Below are 17,098 nucleotides of genomic sequence, written 5' to 3' on the forward strand. Positions count from 1 at the left end.
GTATGCAAAATGTTATTACTTTATTTTTACATTAATTTCGATTACTTCATTATTTCAATTATAAACATAAATCATTATTCAAGTATTGAACTTTAGGTCTCACCTGGCGATTCTTAATAATCCGCAAAGATTTTCGAAGTATATTATTTCTAACAAACTTGTGGCCATAAGGACAGAGATACCGAAAAGCATGGAAATTATATAGTGGCAAAAAATTGGATAAAAGTACGTTGTTTTGTCGATGAAATATTCTGTCGAAGCATGGAGCTCTTGCGGACGCGTTTGATTTATATCGGAAAGATTAGATCAAGAATAGTCGGTAACAGTTCAGTGATTGCATACAGAATAGTACATATGATGACACTCACTGGAATTACATCAATACATACATATATAAAATTCTTTGTACTGAGTATAATACTCAATAGTTGTTGTTAATGTGTGTAAAATATAGTTTATTGCGCAATGTATTAAGCAGGTTTTAGACATAAACGAAACGAATAGGTAATGAGGACGATGATGAGTAATTAGCTGTGACTAGAAATTCAGAAATAAACACGAGCTTTCAAAATCGTGTTTTAGGCAAAATGATTAATACACTGAGAAAAAAATTGGTTGTACGGACTCTATTTGTATAGTTGTTGATCCAATGGTTGATTCAACAATTATTAAGTTGCACCAAAAAAAGGTATAATTCATGCCAACCATCAATATTTTTTAATCAAGAATTAATTAATTCACCTAATGTTTAGTTAAAACTAATGTTTGGTTAAACATATCGGACTAAATATTTTAGTTGAAAACACATTTTGCGTTTTTCAACAAATTCTTTTTCTCAGTGTAGTAACTATTAATAGTTATAATTATACTAAGAAAATTTTTATGGACATTCTTGTATATGGACAAAATCTGTATGACATGTTGTCGTTTCTTTATAACTCTCATACATGATGTGAGTTTCGTCATTAGTTCACCAAAAGATGAATGTTGCCGCATTATGTCGCGTTCCGTTTCATCTTTCAAAAGACTCCAATTATCACGTATATCTTTCCAAATTCGCTTCACCTATATGATTGGATTATTTCAGATGACTTTCTGACTATTGAGCGAAAATAAATGATGGGATACAGTGGCTAACTTACAGCGTTGCGATTTACACAAAATGCGCAGTACTGTACGATATATGAGAAACCCGGTACGGCGTACGAGAGTACCATAATACAGAGATCCAGGGTGAATTGTAATGTGAGAAACGATGTTAACTGAAAGTGATGAGGACATCAGAAATGGTATGCCTTAGTTGTACACTCTTTTCGAATATATAAATCTATTATACTAACGTGTTTAGTTTTAATGTTCTCATAATAGATTTGTGTTATTAGAGTCATTTTTAATTAGATTTTTACAAAGTTAGTCGAAACTTATACGAGAGCATATAAAACCAAATTGTTCAGAACTAAATAATACGTATAATGTACATTATTTAGAAAGAATATATTTTTACCTGAAAAAACACAAAAGATCCCATTATACCAAAATGGAAGATATGATTAATTATCGTAAATGTCGAGCGTTGATATGGCCATAGACCGACCGCCGACAGAAGTATTTGATTTAATCTGTAATAATGATTTTCGGCGAAATCTGTCTTCTCGCGATTCAACAACATGTTAAAAACAATATTGAGGCACCGTATGCGTTTTTTCCGGTAGAATGATATAACCGTTTCCACCCTCACCGGATATTATTATAAAATATTGTCATCGGCGTTCACGGTATCGCGCCAAGGTGGGGGCCGCCCATCGATCGCTCGCGTTTTTACGGCGCCGAAGGGGACGACAGGAAGTTGAATTATCAAAATTGCACGTTATATTCGTCAGATGTAGCCTTTCCCAAGGCAAGGGTGAAATAATATCCCCTTCTTTTTTCTCACGTTGGCGCAGGCGCGTTTTGGGCTTTCAGAAGGTTTCTCACGCGACACCCCTCACAGTCACATTCGAGACGTCGCGAACATCGTGCTACCGAATCAAGAGACACGGTAGTGTCTTGCGCCAAGTACGCGCGGAGCGAGACCGCACCGGTGACTCTTTTACGCGAACGCACGAGTTGCGAGTACCCGAGATTTTGAGATTGCTCTGTTACACGAGTGTTTTCCATGTCGTGCCATATAAAAATTCATACTTAGTTTTATTTAGTTATTAAAATACTAATGTGCAAGAAATGTGCGGTCTCATTGAGTGTATATGTGAGTGAAATTTATAAAACTACATATATAAAAAAAGTAATAAATCCAAATAAGAGGATACAGCGGGAATATTAAAGGTTCCTTTCTTTCTTAGTAAATATTCACTTGGAAAGATTATACTTATTCGATTTTATATAGATTTTAATTACTATGAATATGGACAGCGTAAAGAACACATGTCACAAGTAATAAATTTAATGAGAGTTGAAATGATTAGATAAACACTGATAATTTTAAAGTTGATTAATGTTTAACTTAGTTAATAATTGAAAGATTCAAAGATAACATAACAAACGACACATTATAAAAACTTCGATGAAATTCTCAGGTTTATTTCCAAGTGTTTCAATTGTTTTTTAAACAGATTATTTTTTGCAGATCATGAATAAAGAAATTTGAATTTTGAACACTAAGATATTCCATAATTTCAATAACGTATTTTAATCTGTCTTTATTACTGATATTAATATTTTGCTCCATGTGATGTGACATTATTGCAAACTTTGATTCCTTTCGTTGAGTTTCCGTGAAAGTTGAAAATATGGTCGGTATCCGATTCCTCAACAGAATATCGGCTTCTTCAGAAATCTTGTGTAATTATCTACGACGGGCTACTAAATGCTGTATCGCATCCTATGTGGTCATCGGGTGGAGTAAATCATTGTGAAGTAAGATACTGTCATACTCGTCATCTAGAATATATATTCTATTTATGTTCTCAAGGTATATAATTTAAAATAAAGAATAAATCATATATCTATATATATAAAATAGTTGATAAACATATATATATATAGATTTGTTTATTTATTATGAGTACATTACCGAGGCAAAACCTTCTAGAGAAGCGACGAAAATGCTACCGATAGTAAAATAGTAATTTTTCGTATTTCTCTGCATTATAAAAAGCAGCAGCTTTTGCGCTTGTAACGAAATCGTGTACCATTGCACGGCATACCTAAGGTGTTAAAGTGATCAATAGACCTCAATTGATCGTACGAAAGTTTGCAATAAATATGTAAACGCTGCTTTTTGCTTGTGAAGTTACATTGGGTGTTTAAGGATATAAACAAGATGTTTTAAAAATACTATTTTTACGGTGTAGCAATGGATTATCGTATTAGATATTAATTACATACGTTGTAGTGAGAATATCGGTATTATGATCTGTGACTACCTGACCAACCAAATTACCGATAAACATATAACAGAAATGGGCGATAACTAACAAGCCGCATGCTAGCATTCCGTTCGTATCGTTCGTAAACATCATAAGTTGCAGAAGCTGTAACACAAATTTTGTTTTGCGAGGAAATTGCAATTTTTTGTCATATTTTATCACATGTATTTTTCATACATCTAGTTAATTCGATATCTCTTCTACATAATTATTTTACCATAGAAAGCATCATCTTAAAAACATTTTTTTGTATCGTTAAAATGATAAAAATCAAATATAAATTAGTTATTTCGGTATTATATTTTATGTATATTAAATAGAATTTTTTCGAAGAATTCATATATAGCATTCATTATAGCATATAAGACAGAGCAGCCGAATTAGGTATACTCACTTGAAACATGTTAATGGTTAAAGATGCGATACCTACACCAATTAATATGAAGTATAGTTTCGAAATACTAGATAGTATATATTCGCCAAACTCGAGCGCTCTGCGATGTATGTCAACGGCGTTGATTATTCTTTTACAAATAATGCAATCTTTTTCGGATTTAGATACTGATGGTAAATTATCGTTTATATGTTCAAGACGATAACTGCAAAGTCGAATTACATCTCTACATAATTCATTAATCGGAAAAGGATACTGTATTTATTTACGTATATAAATTAATTGCAATTCTTAGTCACTTTTTTGTTCATCGTTACATTATTATAATGTAAGATCAACAATTAAATTGTTGGATGAATAAAATAACTATAAATAAAAAAGTACTAATGTTGTCCGTTACTGTTGTCCATACTTGAATTATTACCATTCCCCTAAGTCACTTATTAATTTTGTCAATATATAAAAAAATCATTATATTATATATGAAATAATGTTTGTAGAATTATTTCTTTTACATCAGCATATACAGTGAAAGAAACTTTTTATCTTGAATAAGCCATTATTAAGTTATATTTCAATTTTTCAATTCTCGCGATTCTTACCTTGCTATTTTCAACATTGCGCAGATGTGCATTATAAATCCCATAAGCATAGTACCAGTAGAAACTATTGAAATACCTCCGATATAAACGGCCACTAGATTATGTGTTAAAATAAAATAAAAGTATTGCTCTTGATCGACGAAGTACTCGGCTAAGAATGTGAAATGACGCTCACGAGATTCATTAAGCGGTATAATAATGTCAAGAAGGTTCGGAAGAAATTGAAACAAGCCGAAAGAGTTCAGAACAAGTAATATCAGCACTGTAAAACGCAACGAGAAATATATATAGATATATATAAATTGTCCTGCTGTTAAAGTTAATTATATCTTCAAATTATTGTATTAAAATTTTCTTTTATTCCAACACATATAATGCAGCAACATAATTCATTTATTATTTTATTTGATTATTCCACAAAAAATAAAAAAAAATTGTGATATGATAAAAATATCAATTTATTGTGATATCCCAATATTTAAATTCTCTTTCAATCCATATAACAATCGATATTTATAATATGTACATATCTGATTCTGATTTTAGTAATAAGTCCATGCAAATGCGAAAACAGAATAAATCGAAATAATCGGAATTAAAATAATCGGATTGATTCTTTACCCGTCATTGTCACCGTAAATAGTCTGGAAAAGTCGGCGTATTTTCTTAATATATCGATTTCATCTGTAGCTTTTAATGTCATCCATTCGTAACGAAGCCGCTCGAAGAAGATTTTTATCTATACTTTCGAATAATCTATGAATATGTATAACAACATTGGAAACCGAAAATGACGGATATGAAATGTTAATTATGATATACGCACGTATCTATATTTTACTCAACTTTTAGAAATGTATACTTACTTGTTTATTATTCAAAAGAAAAGAGATATACATTAAGAAATATATCAAACAAGGAAATGCTTGCGAGAGAACCGTTAACATAAGATTTACATTGAATTTTGACGTAATGAACGTTGCCAACTGTAAATGATAATTTAATTATAAAGATTCATGTATTTAATTTAAACGATAAAGAATATCCTTTTGAATATTGGCAATAAATAGCTATTAATATATGATTTTAAATAAAATCAATGTAATACTATTAAATAATAATATTATTATTATAAATATCAACATTTCGAAAAATTACAAATTTATGTAGGCTCTCTTTAATTTTACTTTAAGTTGTTAAATATAAAACGTACTATTGTTTAATCTTAAAAAAAAATGTGTATGTGTATGTATATATGTATACACTAAGAAAAAAAGTTGTTAGCTTGACTAAATATTTTCAACTGATTATTATTTTTTAAATTAAAATATTTAGTTTGAAGTATTTGAGTCAAATTATGTCATGTTAGATTTAATATGTCGTATTTAATTTAAATACATAAATATTTCAATTAATAAAATAATAATCAGTTGAACATATTTAGTCAACATTAGACGTTTATTTCATCGACTACAATTGGCAAATAATCATCGTGACGATTCGACCATTGGTTTTGGTCCGATTGATCGTCAAGACGTTAATAATCTTTGATATTTATATATATAAGCATCTCATTTTTAAATAATTTAAATTAAATATTATATAATAATTTAAATATTGTTGGCGAATTACGAATGTACTTTCGGTTTAATTATACACCGCGACTTAAATATCGGTGTCTCCATCTTATTATTGTTTAGTGTGTTATTGCGATAAATATTACCACATGCCTCAGTGGTCGAATTGGTACGACGCCCTACATGCACGGAATGAGGGAGGTTCCAGGTTCGAGCCCTGGCTGAGGTAATATTTTTCGCAATAAATTTAATAATTTAATTTAATTTAAATTATTTAAAAATGAGATGCTTATATATATAAGTATCAAAGATTATTAACGTCTTGACGATCAATCGGACCAAAACCAATGGTCGAATCGTCACGATAATTATTTGCCAATTGTAATCGATGAAATAAACGTCTAATGTTTATTATATTGTTGGCGAATTACGAGTGTACTTCCGGTATATTTAGTCAAGTTAACAACTTTCTTTCTCAGTGTACGATAAATATTTTAAACATATAAAGCAACTATGTAATAACTGTTGGACTGTGAAATCGAATCAGAGTGAATGCAAGCAAACCTGAGCGATCAGAAAAGAAATGAGCACACTAGGAAACAATGTAATTTGAAAAATTCGGCATCTCCACTTTTGATAAGGCCACAATCCCATGATCTTCAGTAACTTCCGATTAACGTTATAGTATTGATCTATGAATGATATCATTTCTCCTCGAATGTTGAACAACATATGAACTAGAGGTTCTCTATTCTCCTACCCCAACATCTCTATATTGAACATCTCTAATATTTTTTTTTCTTAAATTTCTTTAGGCTATATATAAAAAAAAATTATTTCTTCAGAATTGAGTGACAGGATATATAATTTAATATTCACAGCTATCGTAACTAATGTCGCGATACAAATATCAGTCAATTACCATTATTTGTACCTTTAGAAAAGAATTATCAAAATATTTTTCTTTGTACAGACATTGCACATGCTTTTATCGCACGTTTATACATTCTATTTCTCCACGCAAGCGCAGACGAAGTTGCTACTAAATTTTCAGAACTTATCGTCAGTATGGTTTCAATCGTTAAGCGCTATACATCTCTGACTTTTGGAACTTCTAAATAGTATCACAGTGTGTTGCTACAATATCTTTATTATCATTATAATTATCTTTGGGAATAAGTTATGTATGTATAAAGATATTGGTAATAAAAGAAACTTTCAATGTAATATCATTTATTAGTATATAAAAAGTAAACAGAGAACGCAATTTTTATAATTGTTGTTGCTGAAAAGTGCTAAAAAGGTGAGAATTATATAGATAATTTCGCCTTTCTATTATAAAGTAAAAAATAACTGCTCAGAGCTGGATTTTTATATTCTTGTATAACTAAACGATGTGTAAAGAAATGTTTCTTCTATCGCAAATTGATTTTTGATTAGGAATCGCGCCAATTACTTATATTTATTATTTTCAAGTTTTTCTCGTAATTAAAAAAAATATTATTTTTTGTCTTTTTAATTTTTTTCTCCTTTTCCTGATCTTAAAAATTTCACGCAATACTCTACCTGTTCGGCCCACCATGCCTACAGTGTCTAACAGAAAATCCGACTCTAGCAGCGCTGACAAAAAATTGAAGTATTTTATAATTTCCATATGGTAACAACTTGAGTTTTGTGTTTTATTTCTTTTAGAGATATTTCAAAATGCTTATATCTCCATTGTTTTGTCTTTCAATTGCGTAGAGTAAATTACCATAAAATAGGAAAAAGATGTACTTAGTATCTAAAAATATATATTTTTTATATATTTATATGTTTACACACACACACACACACACACACACACACGCACGCACGCACGCACGCACGCACGCACGCACGCACGCACGCACACACACACACACACGCACGCACACACACACACACACACACACACACACACACACACACACACGCACACACACACACACATATACACACATGTATACGAGAATTAACTTTATGACATCCGCTTTATTACCAATGCTCATTACCGTGGCAAAACCTTCCAGTGAACTGACGAAAAAACCGCCGAGGATAATGGTAAAATTTTTTGTGCCATATTGTAGTAGGAACAATACTAATTTCTGAACTCGGAGCGGCGCTACATACCACATCGAGTTATATCTACGAATTTTTATAGAACTAGCATTAAGTAATATTATTATATAAAGATAGTTTTTTAATAATAATGAAAATTTTTAAATTTGAGATAGGATTTGAATATATCCTATGATTGGCAACATATAAATAAGGTTTCTTACACATAAAATCACGTTTAAACTGAGTCAATACTTACGCTGCATAAAACACATCGTTACAGTGATCTGAAAACTCTTGTGCTGTATTATTCGCGAGAAACATATATAAAAAATGTCCGATTAGTAGTATTAAGATTATAAAAAGTTCACACCAGTCACGATTTGTTTGTAAGTTTTTAAGGAACTGGAACATAATTGGATTTTTGGTTTAAAAATAGCTCAATGTGTAGAAAATGCACTTCTGTATAAGTGCTATACTTATTCTAATATATATGTATATAACTTACTCGAAACATATTGACGCTTACGGCAGCCGCGCCTAATACGATTAGAGCAAAATACATTAGGGCGAAAGTAGACATAACGCGGTTCGTGAACCTTTAAATTCGAAATAATTTCTTAAACAAAATAAGCATACTTTGTAAAAAAAAAACCATAATCTCCATTCAATATATATATGTATATTTTCGTTAATTAAACTTTAATTTAAATGATTTTTAAGTGTAATATAATTTTACAAGATAAAATATATTTTATATAACACACTATAGCTTATGCTAGATACAAACTTCAACGCTTTTCGTTGGATATCTACGGCTCGTATTATCCTCAAGTACATAACATATTCTCTTTTTAATAGAGAGACTTGTTGTACGTTTTCCATATTTATTGCATGTTCAATTCGATAGCTGTAAAACTTTGGAATATTATTCAATGACTAGGATAGCTGCCAGATTCATCACTTACCTGGCAATTTTTAATAAACCACAAGCATGTTTCATGTATAATCCTATGAATGTAGCGACAGCTACAACTATTAATATGCCAACACCGGAGAATACGATAAAATGCAATAATATGACATAAATGTATTTTTCTTGATTAACGGAGTAATTGATTGGAATATATATATATTGCAAATAAGTATTGTTCTTAGATAAGTAAACGTTAATAATATAAAGCGTTATTGGCGTCACGTATATAATTATAACGCAGCAGAAAAGTACTAGAGTGCAAAAAAAATAATTAAATATTTATTTTATAAGGATGGCTAAAACATATAAAATAAAAATAATAATATAAAAAGATAAATGTGTAAAGCATGACTTTATACATTTATATGCTCCATATGTAATTGTAATAGATTTCTCTTTATAAATAAATAAAAGAATTGCAAATAAACAAATCTTATTATAATATCTTCTAATATAGAAAATAAACTTTATTTATGAAAATTTCTAGTAATATAAAAATAGGTATCTTTGAATAGTAATTTGTAATTTTGCAAAATGTTATGTATGAGAGATAAATGACAGCATTTTTCTTACATATTATAAAGGTAGTAATTAATCTCCAGTATTCGGTATATGATTTTATTATTTCACGTTCATGCTTATCCTTTAGTAAGTTCCAATCGGCTTGAACACATTCTAACAGCTGTTTTATCTATTACCGAATATTTAAGAAAGACATATTTAATATAATTAAATAATATAAATTTAGTATTTATCGTGAATTGTGATGATTAGACTGTCTATTCTCTATTTCATAACATCAATCTACAGCAACACTCACACAATAATTACAAATAAAATTAATAAATGATTTATTAGATTTATTTAGAAGGTCTTACTCATAAAAAAATTTTACAATGTTAGATAACATGGTCTTCCAAACTGACTTTATTCCTGAACAAAGGCCGTAGCCGGATAAGAAGGGTCAATGTGCCCCCACACGGATCATGCTCATTTTTTTTTGCTTTGATTGCTGTCAGTGTCACTTACAATTTAGTCAAATATTAGCCCTTAATATTGAACCGTTTTGCTGTAAAAAATAAAAATAAAAATTTCGAAAATAATTCATATCTTTTGATCGGCTTAACCGATTTTGATGAAATTTTAATATGTTGTAGATATCATTGAGACACATTTGTGGAAAATTCGGGAAAGGTTTCTGATGACAGAAACATTGATAAAAAAAATAAATAAATGTTCTTGATTTTTTTTAGTCTCGATATCTTTCTTGTACAATTACGAAAAAATTTTTCTAGAATCTTGGAGTAGTTTCCTATCGGACATAATTTTTTGGAAGCGATAAAATGGGTAGGCGGTACTTTTAAAAAATAAAATATTTTTATTTATTTTTTTTAAATATGATATGCTTTTGGTACGATCGCCATATATTTTATGTAGAATTTTGGGATAGTATTCTACAACAAGTAATTTTTTCGAACCAATAAAATAGGTAGGCGGAAGTTAAAAAAAAAAATATTGTTTTTTATTTTTCTAAATTATGATATGCTCTTCGTACCATTGCCATATTTTTTTTGTTAACTTTTGAGACGGTATTCTATAACAAGTAATTTTTTCGAACCAATAAAATAGGTAGAAGGTACTTTAAAAAACAAAATATTTTTTTTCAAAATTATTATAGTTTTTTGGTACCATCGCCATATTTTTGTTTAGAATTTGGAATGGAATCCTACAACAAGTAATTTTCCGGAATCAATTAAATAAATAGATGCAGGTACTAAAAAAATAATAAAATAAAGTAAAATGAAATAATTATGAAAGGATAAACTATAATCGTATTAAATCAAATGTTTATTAATGAAGTACACATACACATTCGTTCACATAATCACTCTCATACTATTATTTACACTATTTATAGTTATATTTATATGGATGGACTAATCTTCAGCATTATCTTCATTGATAATAGGCGTGATGCCGTCTGTTTTAAATATATTTAAATATAAAAAAATATTTAAATATATTTAAAACAGACGGCATCACGCTTACTATCAATGAAGATAGTGATGAAGATTAGTCCATCCATATGACTATAAATAGTGTAAATAATAGTATGAGAGTGATTATGTGAACGAATGTGTATGTGTACGTCATTATTTTTAGTGTATGTGTACGTGTATGTGTATGTGTACTTCATTAAAATAAACATTTGATTTAATACGATTATAGTTTATCCTTTCATAATTATTTCAATTTACTTTATTTTATTATTTTTTTAGTACCTGCATCTATTTATTTAATCGATTCCGGAAAATTACTTGTTGTAGGATTCCATTCCAAGATTCTAAACAAAAATATGGCTATGGTACGAAAAAACTATGATAATTTTGAAAAAAAATATTTTGTTTTTTAAAGTACCTTCTACCCATTTTATTAGTTCGAAAAAATTACTTGTTATAAAATACCGTCTCAAAAGTTTACAAAAAAAATATGGCAATGGTACGAAGAGCATATCATAATTTAGAAAATAAAAAACAATATTTTATTTTTTTTAACTTCCGCCTATTTTATTGGTTCGAAAAAATTACTTGTTGTAGAATACTATTCCAAAATTCTACATAAAATATATGGCGATCGTACCAAAAGCATATCATATTTAAAAAAAATAAATAAGAATATTTTATTTTTTAAAAGTACCGCCTACCCATTTTATCGCTTCCAAAAAATTATGTCCGATAGGAAACTACTCCAAGATTCTAGAAAAATTTTTTCGTAATTGTGCAAGAAAGATATCGGACTAAAAAAAATCAAGAACATTTATTTATTTTTTTTATCAATGTTTCTGTCATCAAAAACCTTTCCCGAATTTTCCACAAATGTGTCTCAATGATATCTACAACATATTAAAATTTTATCAAAATCGGTTAAGCCGATCAAAAGATATGAATTATTTTCGAAATTTTTACTTTTATTTTTTACAGCAAAACGGTTCAATATTAAGGGCTAATATTTGACTAAATTGTAAGTGACACTGATAGCAATCAAAGCAAAAAAAATGAGCATGATCCGTGTGGGGGCACATTGACCCTTCTTATCCGGCTACGGCCTTTTATTGAAAGTGTTAATAGAAGTGTTAATAGAAGACTTACAATTCCTGCATTAATGTTAAAGTAGTAATACTTTATTACGACCACGAGAGTAGGAAATATAAGGGACAAAACTTCGATGATGAGAGCTGCGCTACATTCATGTGTGATAAATGGAGATAACTGCAACATTACAGTTATGTAATAGATATTTAGAAGCGAAAAGCGTTATTCGGTAAAAACTTTTGATTTAATTTCATATATATACAAAAAGCAATGATTAATCAGAACACCGACAGATATGTTTAATCTAATAATTGAGAAGATAAAAGTAAATTCTTCTAATCATACCTCAGCACAAATTCCGCTCGCCAGGATAGCACAAACAAACAGTCTCTGTACTTTCGCAAGTATCGATCTTTGATAGGGCCATATACCGACTATTAGAAGAAGGATACGATTGATTTTGTAACGCTGCTCTTCTTCGATGGCGTGCATCTTGCACGAAAGTTAGAAGCGGTTTGTAGAACGCAAGTTCACGAATTTCATTTCTTCTTTTATTTTGTATTTCTCTGAATATTACGATATAATCGCACGATCTAACTTTGCACTTAGAGAAAGATAAATGTACAAATAGCTGCAGGAAGATAAGACGTAATATAGACGTTTTATACATTTAAAATATAGCGTAAAGCTACAAATTTTACTAATATTGTAATATTACATAAATAGAGATGATTGTATAATAGGGGTATAAGACGAATACATTATTTTTTTAGTGAAATATACCGAGCGAAAATTATCAATATAAGCAACGCAAGCGCAGTAATCGTGACAATAGCGCGTATACCTTTTATTGTCAGTCGAACTGCTGTGCTTGTATTTACTTCTCTCGTTTCAGACATTTCAAATCTTTCTAGGTATTAACAGAATAGTGCACGGTATATACTAGAATAATGCATTGATGCAAAATCAGTTTAATGTAATTGTAAGAAGGTTTGTACGAGAATATGATTCATGTTTATATTTCTCGTAATCTTATTTAAAAATTACCAAAGCTAATTGTGATGCATTTTTGTAAGAATTAAAGAATGACATCAGTTTTGATACTAAATTCGCAAAGTTTGTTTAAACTTCAGAGTTCTGTTTATAAGCATAAAATATATACTATAGTGTCTTATTCTAATTTATTAATAACATATTATCAATAATAATTAATACAATACACATTTTGTGTCGCTTTGAGCAATAACAGCATAGCTAAACTTAGTTCGTGTAATCGGTTTGATATATGTAAGAACGTAAAATCGAGGAATTTAATGTATATAATTAATTTATAAAATTTTAAGTTGCACATTTTTTTATTAATTTTATTCTGTATAATTATGTCGTGAACTTTTTGACGTTTATTGTTTATGTATATACGAGAATGAGGTATAACATTAAAACATCCAGAGATATAAGATATGTGAGATATATGGGTTACAAAACTTAATTAAGTAATATATTCAGTAGTGAGATTAGGTCAGCAACTGGCGATAAAATGTCATTATTCAATCGATAACGTCAGTAATATTTTTAAAAAATTTTAATATTGTCAAATAGTAACTGTGTTATTCTCTGAAAAAATTTTCATAATTCAACTATTTGATTTGCAGGTAAATTATTTTCTTCTACTGACTCCAATATTCTTTTCATAAATGAAAGAATGAGAGCTATAGTAAAGGGAACAAAACTGAAAGACTTCTTGCTGCTTCAAACACAGAAACATGGTATAATAGTGCAAAGAATTTTTAATAATAATATATTACATAATATATAATAACATACCTCACATTTAATTCATGATTTAATGACGCTCTTTAATTAACAAGAAAAGTCAAAGAGAAAAAAATTTTTATGTAGATAGATTTTTCTTTGCAACATACATGTATTTTTTTCACATCAAAATCACATTACTATTGTTATATTGATAGTAGTTTACATACAGTTTTGAACAAAGAGCTCCAAACGTATAAAATACAATAATGTTGTCAATAGAATAAATTTTATTAATATAAATAATTAACCAATGTACCAATACAATGATTATATTATATATCTTTAAGAGAGATTTTGTGCATGCTATGTACGATTATATTACGGTTATGAAAACTGAAATTCTTATTCCAAAATTGTACATGATTAATATCTTAAAAAAAATACAATATAAAGAAATAATGCTTTCTTATGTTCTCATGTGTATCCGCGGGAAGATAAAAATTGATATATTAATCGCGCTATTCATATCTTTTTCATTTTGATTGAACAGAATACATCACAGCGACGTAGGACAGCGCGGTATTAACAAGCTAAAAAGATACTTAATGTACACATCTTACAATTAGTAAAATTCTGTTGTTTTTTCATTGTTAGCTTTTCTTACCAAGGCGAAATTTTCTATCTTTGCCACAAATATGAAGCCGATCGTGTAGTAAAAATCTTTACCAGTTCTGGTCAATAAAAATAAAATCAGTTTTTGTGATGTGACAGGCATTAAATACCATGATGTACCATATCTAAAAGTAAGGGTAAAGAGGAAGAGAGAGGATGAGAAAACTTAAAATAGTTTATACAAAAGACTTTACGCGAAAGAATTTACTCTGATTGGAAAACAAATTTTATAAAAAGCGAATAAAATTTTGCTGCTTAAAAAAGTAATTATAATTATTTTACACAGTATAGAAATGAAAAAAATTAAGTCGTAGTAAAAAGATTATATAAAATAACGAAGAGAACTTTTACCTTGTAGGATTTGAATGTTCATAAAGCTCCTACTATTGAAATTTTCGCGTATTGCGAGCATTAATTGAACAAAAGTAATTACTAATACTTACACTAATTTAAAAATATTGTTATTGTAATCGGTAGCCTTCTGCCCAATATAATTCGCCACAAACATGTAAATTATATGACCCATAGTGGCAGCAAAAGATACAAATATATCATCCATGTTTTTTGTTAGTGTTATCGCTTGAACGAACTGTTTGATTAGAAATCACAATTTTTATAAGCTGCATGATCATTAGTGTAAATTATAATTAATATTTATAAGACAAAAATCATATTTACTCTGAATAAATTGACACTCAATGAAAGCACTCCAAGGATAGCAATAAGGCAATATGGCACATTAAATGACGACGTAAAAATGTTGGAAAATCTTTAAATAAAAAGAAAAAGTTTAATATGAAAAAATCCTATGCAATGAAATTATCGTACGACATAACAGATGAGAAATGTTCATTTATTTCTCTCATATTTTACTTAAGTTTTTTAATTAAGTTAAGTTTTAGTTAAGTTTTTTAAACTTAAATTTATATCTTTATTTTCAAAAACGTCGAAACTAAATTATTGATATAGGACTAATGAAGATCTTAATGCTTTAAAAAGAAACGATAATGGACCTTACAGAAATAAATAAAATACAAAATGTACTGACTCTATAGCTCTACGATGTGCAATTACAACATGGATAATCTTCTCGCAAATTGTACGTTCACAATTTGGCATATGTAACACATGATCATCAATGGAATGCTTCATTCGATGACTGCAAATATTCCCAAATTTAGTTTGTGATTGATATATATTTCAATTGGTATAAATCAATATGAATCGATCGTTACCTGGCGATTTTGAACATCCCGAAAGAATGATACGTAAATAACAACAATTGCGTACCAGTGGATGATATCATTGCCGCATATAATGAAATAATAAAAAATTCATGGAGTGCTATGATATAAAAATAATTATCCTGAGCGATAAAATATTCCACTGTAATAATAGATTTACGTGACCGAGGTTCGTCCAATGGCAAAACAAAGTCAAGAATAACCGGAAAAAATTCAGTAATAATTAAAGCGACTATTAAACAACCGCAACCCTCTGTAAGACACACAGATTATAAATGTACTATAATTATGTTTTAATTTTATAACACGAGAAGTAATATACTACATATATAAAAAAGCTATTGCGCTTTTTTTTTGTAGATTTAGGTTTGTTTGTGTACGTGGATGTTATACAGATTAATTATAGATTAAAGATAAAATAAATAATAGCATGCAGATATCTATATTTTAAATATTATTATTGACGTTATTTTTATGACGCACTATGGATAAATATAGAACGGGATTAATAAAATGACATTTTCTTACTGAATATAAAGATAATATGATTTTGGCAGTCATGAGCCTCTTTCTCCATAATATCATTTTCTGATTTATTTTGTATCATTTTCCAGTCCTCTTGGATATAATGATGTAAGATTTTTATCTATAATTAAAATGTTCATTGGTTTAACTAACGGTTGTTAGATATATATTTCCACAAATAAAATCTGTAATCGTTGGTTGTACAAATAAATTGAGAAGCAACTCACAGTTTTTGATTTAAACATAAAAGCGCAATATTTCAGTGTAATTAATATAGAAGGGAAAGCGAACGACATAGTTTTAACGAAGAGGACCATATTATAGTTTTTTGTAATAAAAACTGACAACTGAAAACAATAAATACAATTATTGTATCAATAATATAGTAAAAGCAGCATGATAAACAGACAATTTAAAATTTTTATTTTTATATGTTGCAACTTGAATTCTGTTAGCTCCTTTAATGCTTCAGAAAATTATTGAAATAAAATAAATAATTTTTAAAAAATATCAATTATAAACTGACATTATACGAGAATTGCTGTAGATATATAAACAATTACCTGCAAAATAATATATGTTACAGTTAAAGTAATGACCAGCACTCGTTGCCAAAATACCAATCGCGATCTGTCATGAGGCCAAATACCCAGAAGTTTTAAAAAGGTTTTATTGATTGTATAATAATGTTCTTCGACTAGATGCATGTTGTACTAAAGACGAATTGCAAGTGAACAGCGAAGTGTTTGTTTAATAC

At 28.8% G+C, this 17,098-nt stretch overlaps 1 protein-coding gene, 1 long non-coding RNA gene and 1 pseudogene across 2 annotated transcripts in view; 1 reads left to right on the top strand and 2 right to left on the bottom strand.

The window, feature by feature from the left end:
• The first annotated feature begins 1,092 nt into the window (after positions 1-1,092).
• LOC139778816 (uncharacterized) overlaps positions 1,093-17,098 on the top strand; it is a 72,377-nt gene continuing 56,371 nt past the window's right edge. Inside the window, exon 1 of the long non-coding RNA XR_011719698.1 lies at positions 1,093-1,289. This is a non-coding gene — a long non-coding RNA (uncharacterized lncRNA). The remainder of the gene's footprint in view (positions 1,290-17,098) is intronic.
• On the bottom strand, positions 2,557-5,463 carry LOC139778814 (uncharacterized; annotated as a pseudogene).
• LOC139778813 (uncharacterized) lies at positions 14,177-17,083 on the bottom strand. The gene is made up of 9 exons (XM_071716916.1): positions 16,905-17,083; positions 16,569-16,688; positions 16,345-16,462; positions 15,808-16,069; positions 15,621-15,731; positions 15,251-15,341; positions 15,016-15,161; positions 14,565-14,697; positions 14,177-14,490 (listed from the first exon to the last, which is right to left on the bottom strand). Exons 1-9 carry the CDS (start codon positions 17,046-17,048, stop codon positions 14,434-14,436), a joined length of 1,182 nt encoding a protein of 393 aa, XP_071573017.1. The 5' UTR covers positions 17,049-17,083; the 3' UTR covers positions 14,177-14,433.

This window comes from Temnothorax nylanderi, unplaced genomic scaffold, assembly GCF_030848795.1.
Source record: "Temnothorax nylanderi isolate EJ_2023f unplaced genomic scaffold, tnyl_v1.0 TNYL_tig0197_pilon, whole genome shotgun sequence".
Lineage (NCBI taxonomy): Eukaryota > Metazoa > Arthropoda > Insecta > Hymenoptera > Formicidae > Temnothorax > Temnothorax nylanderi.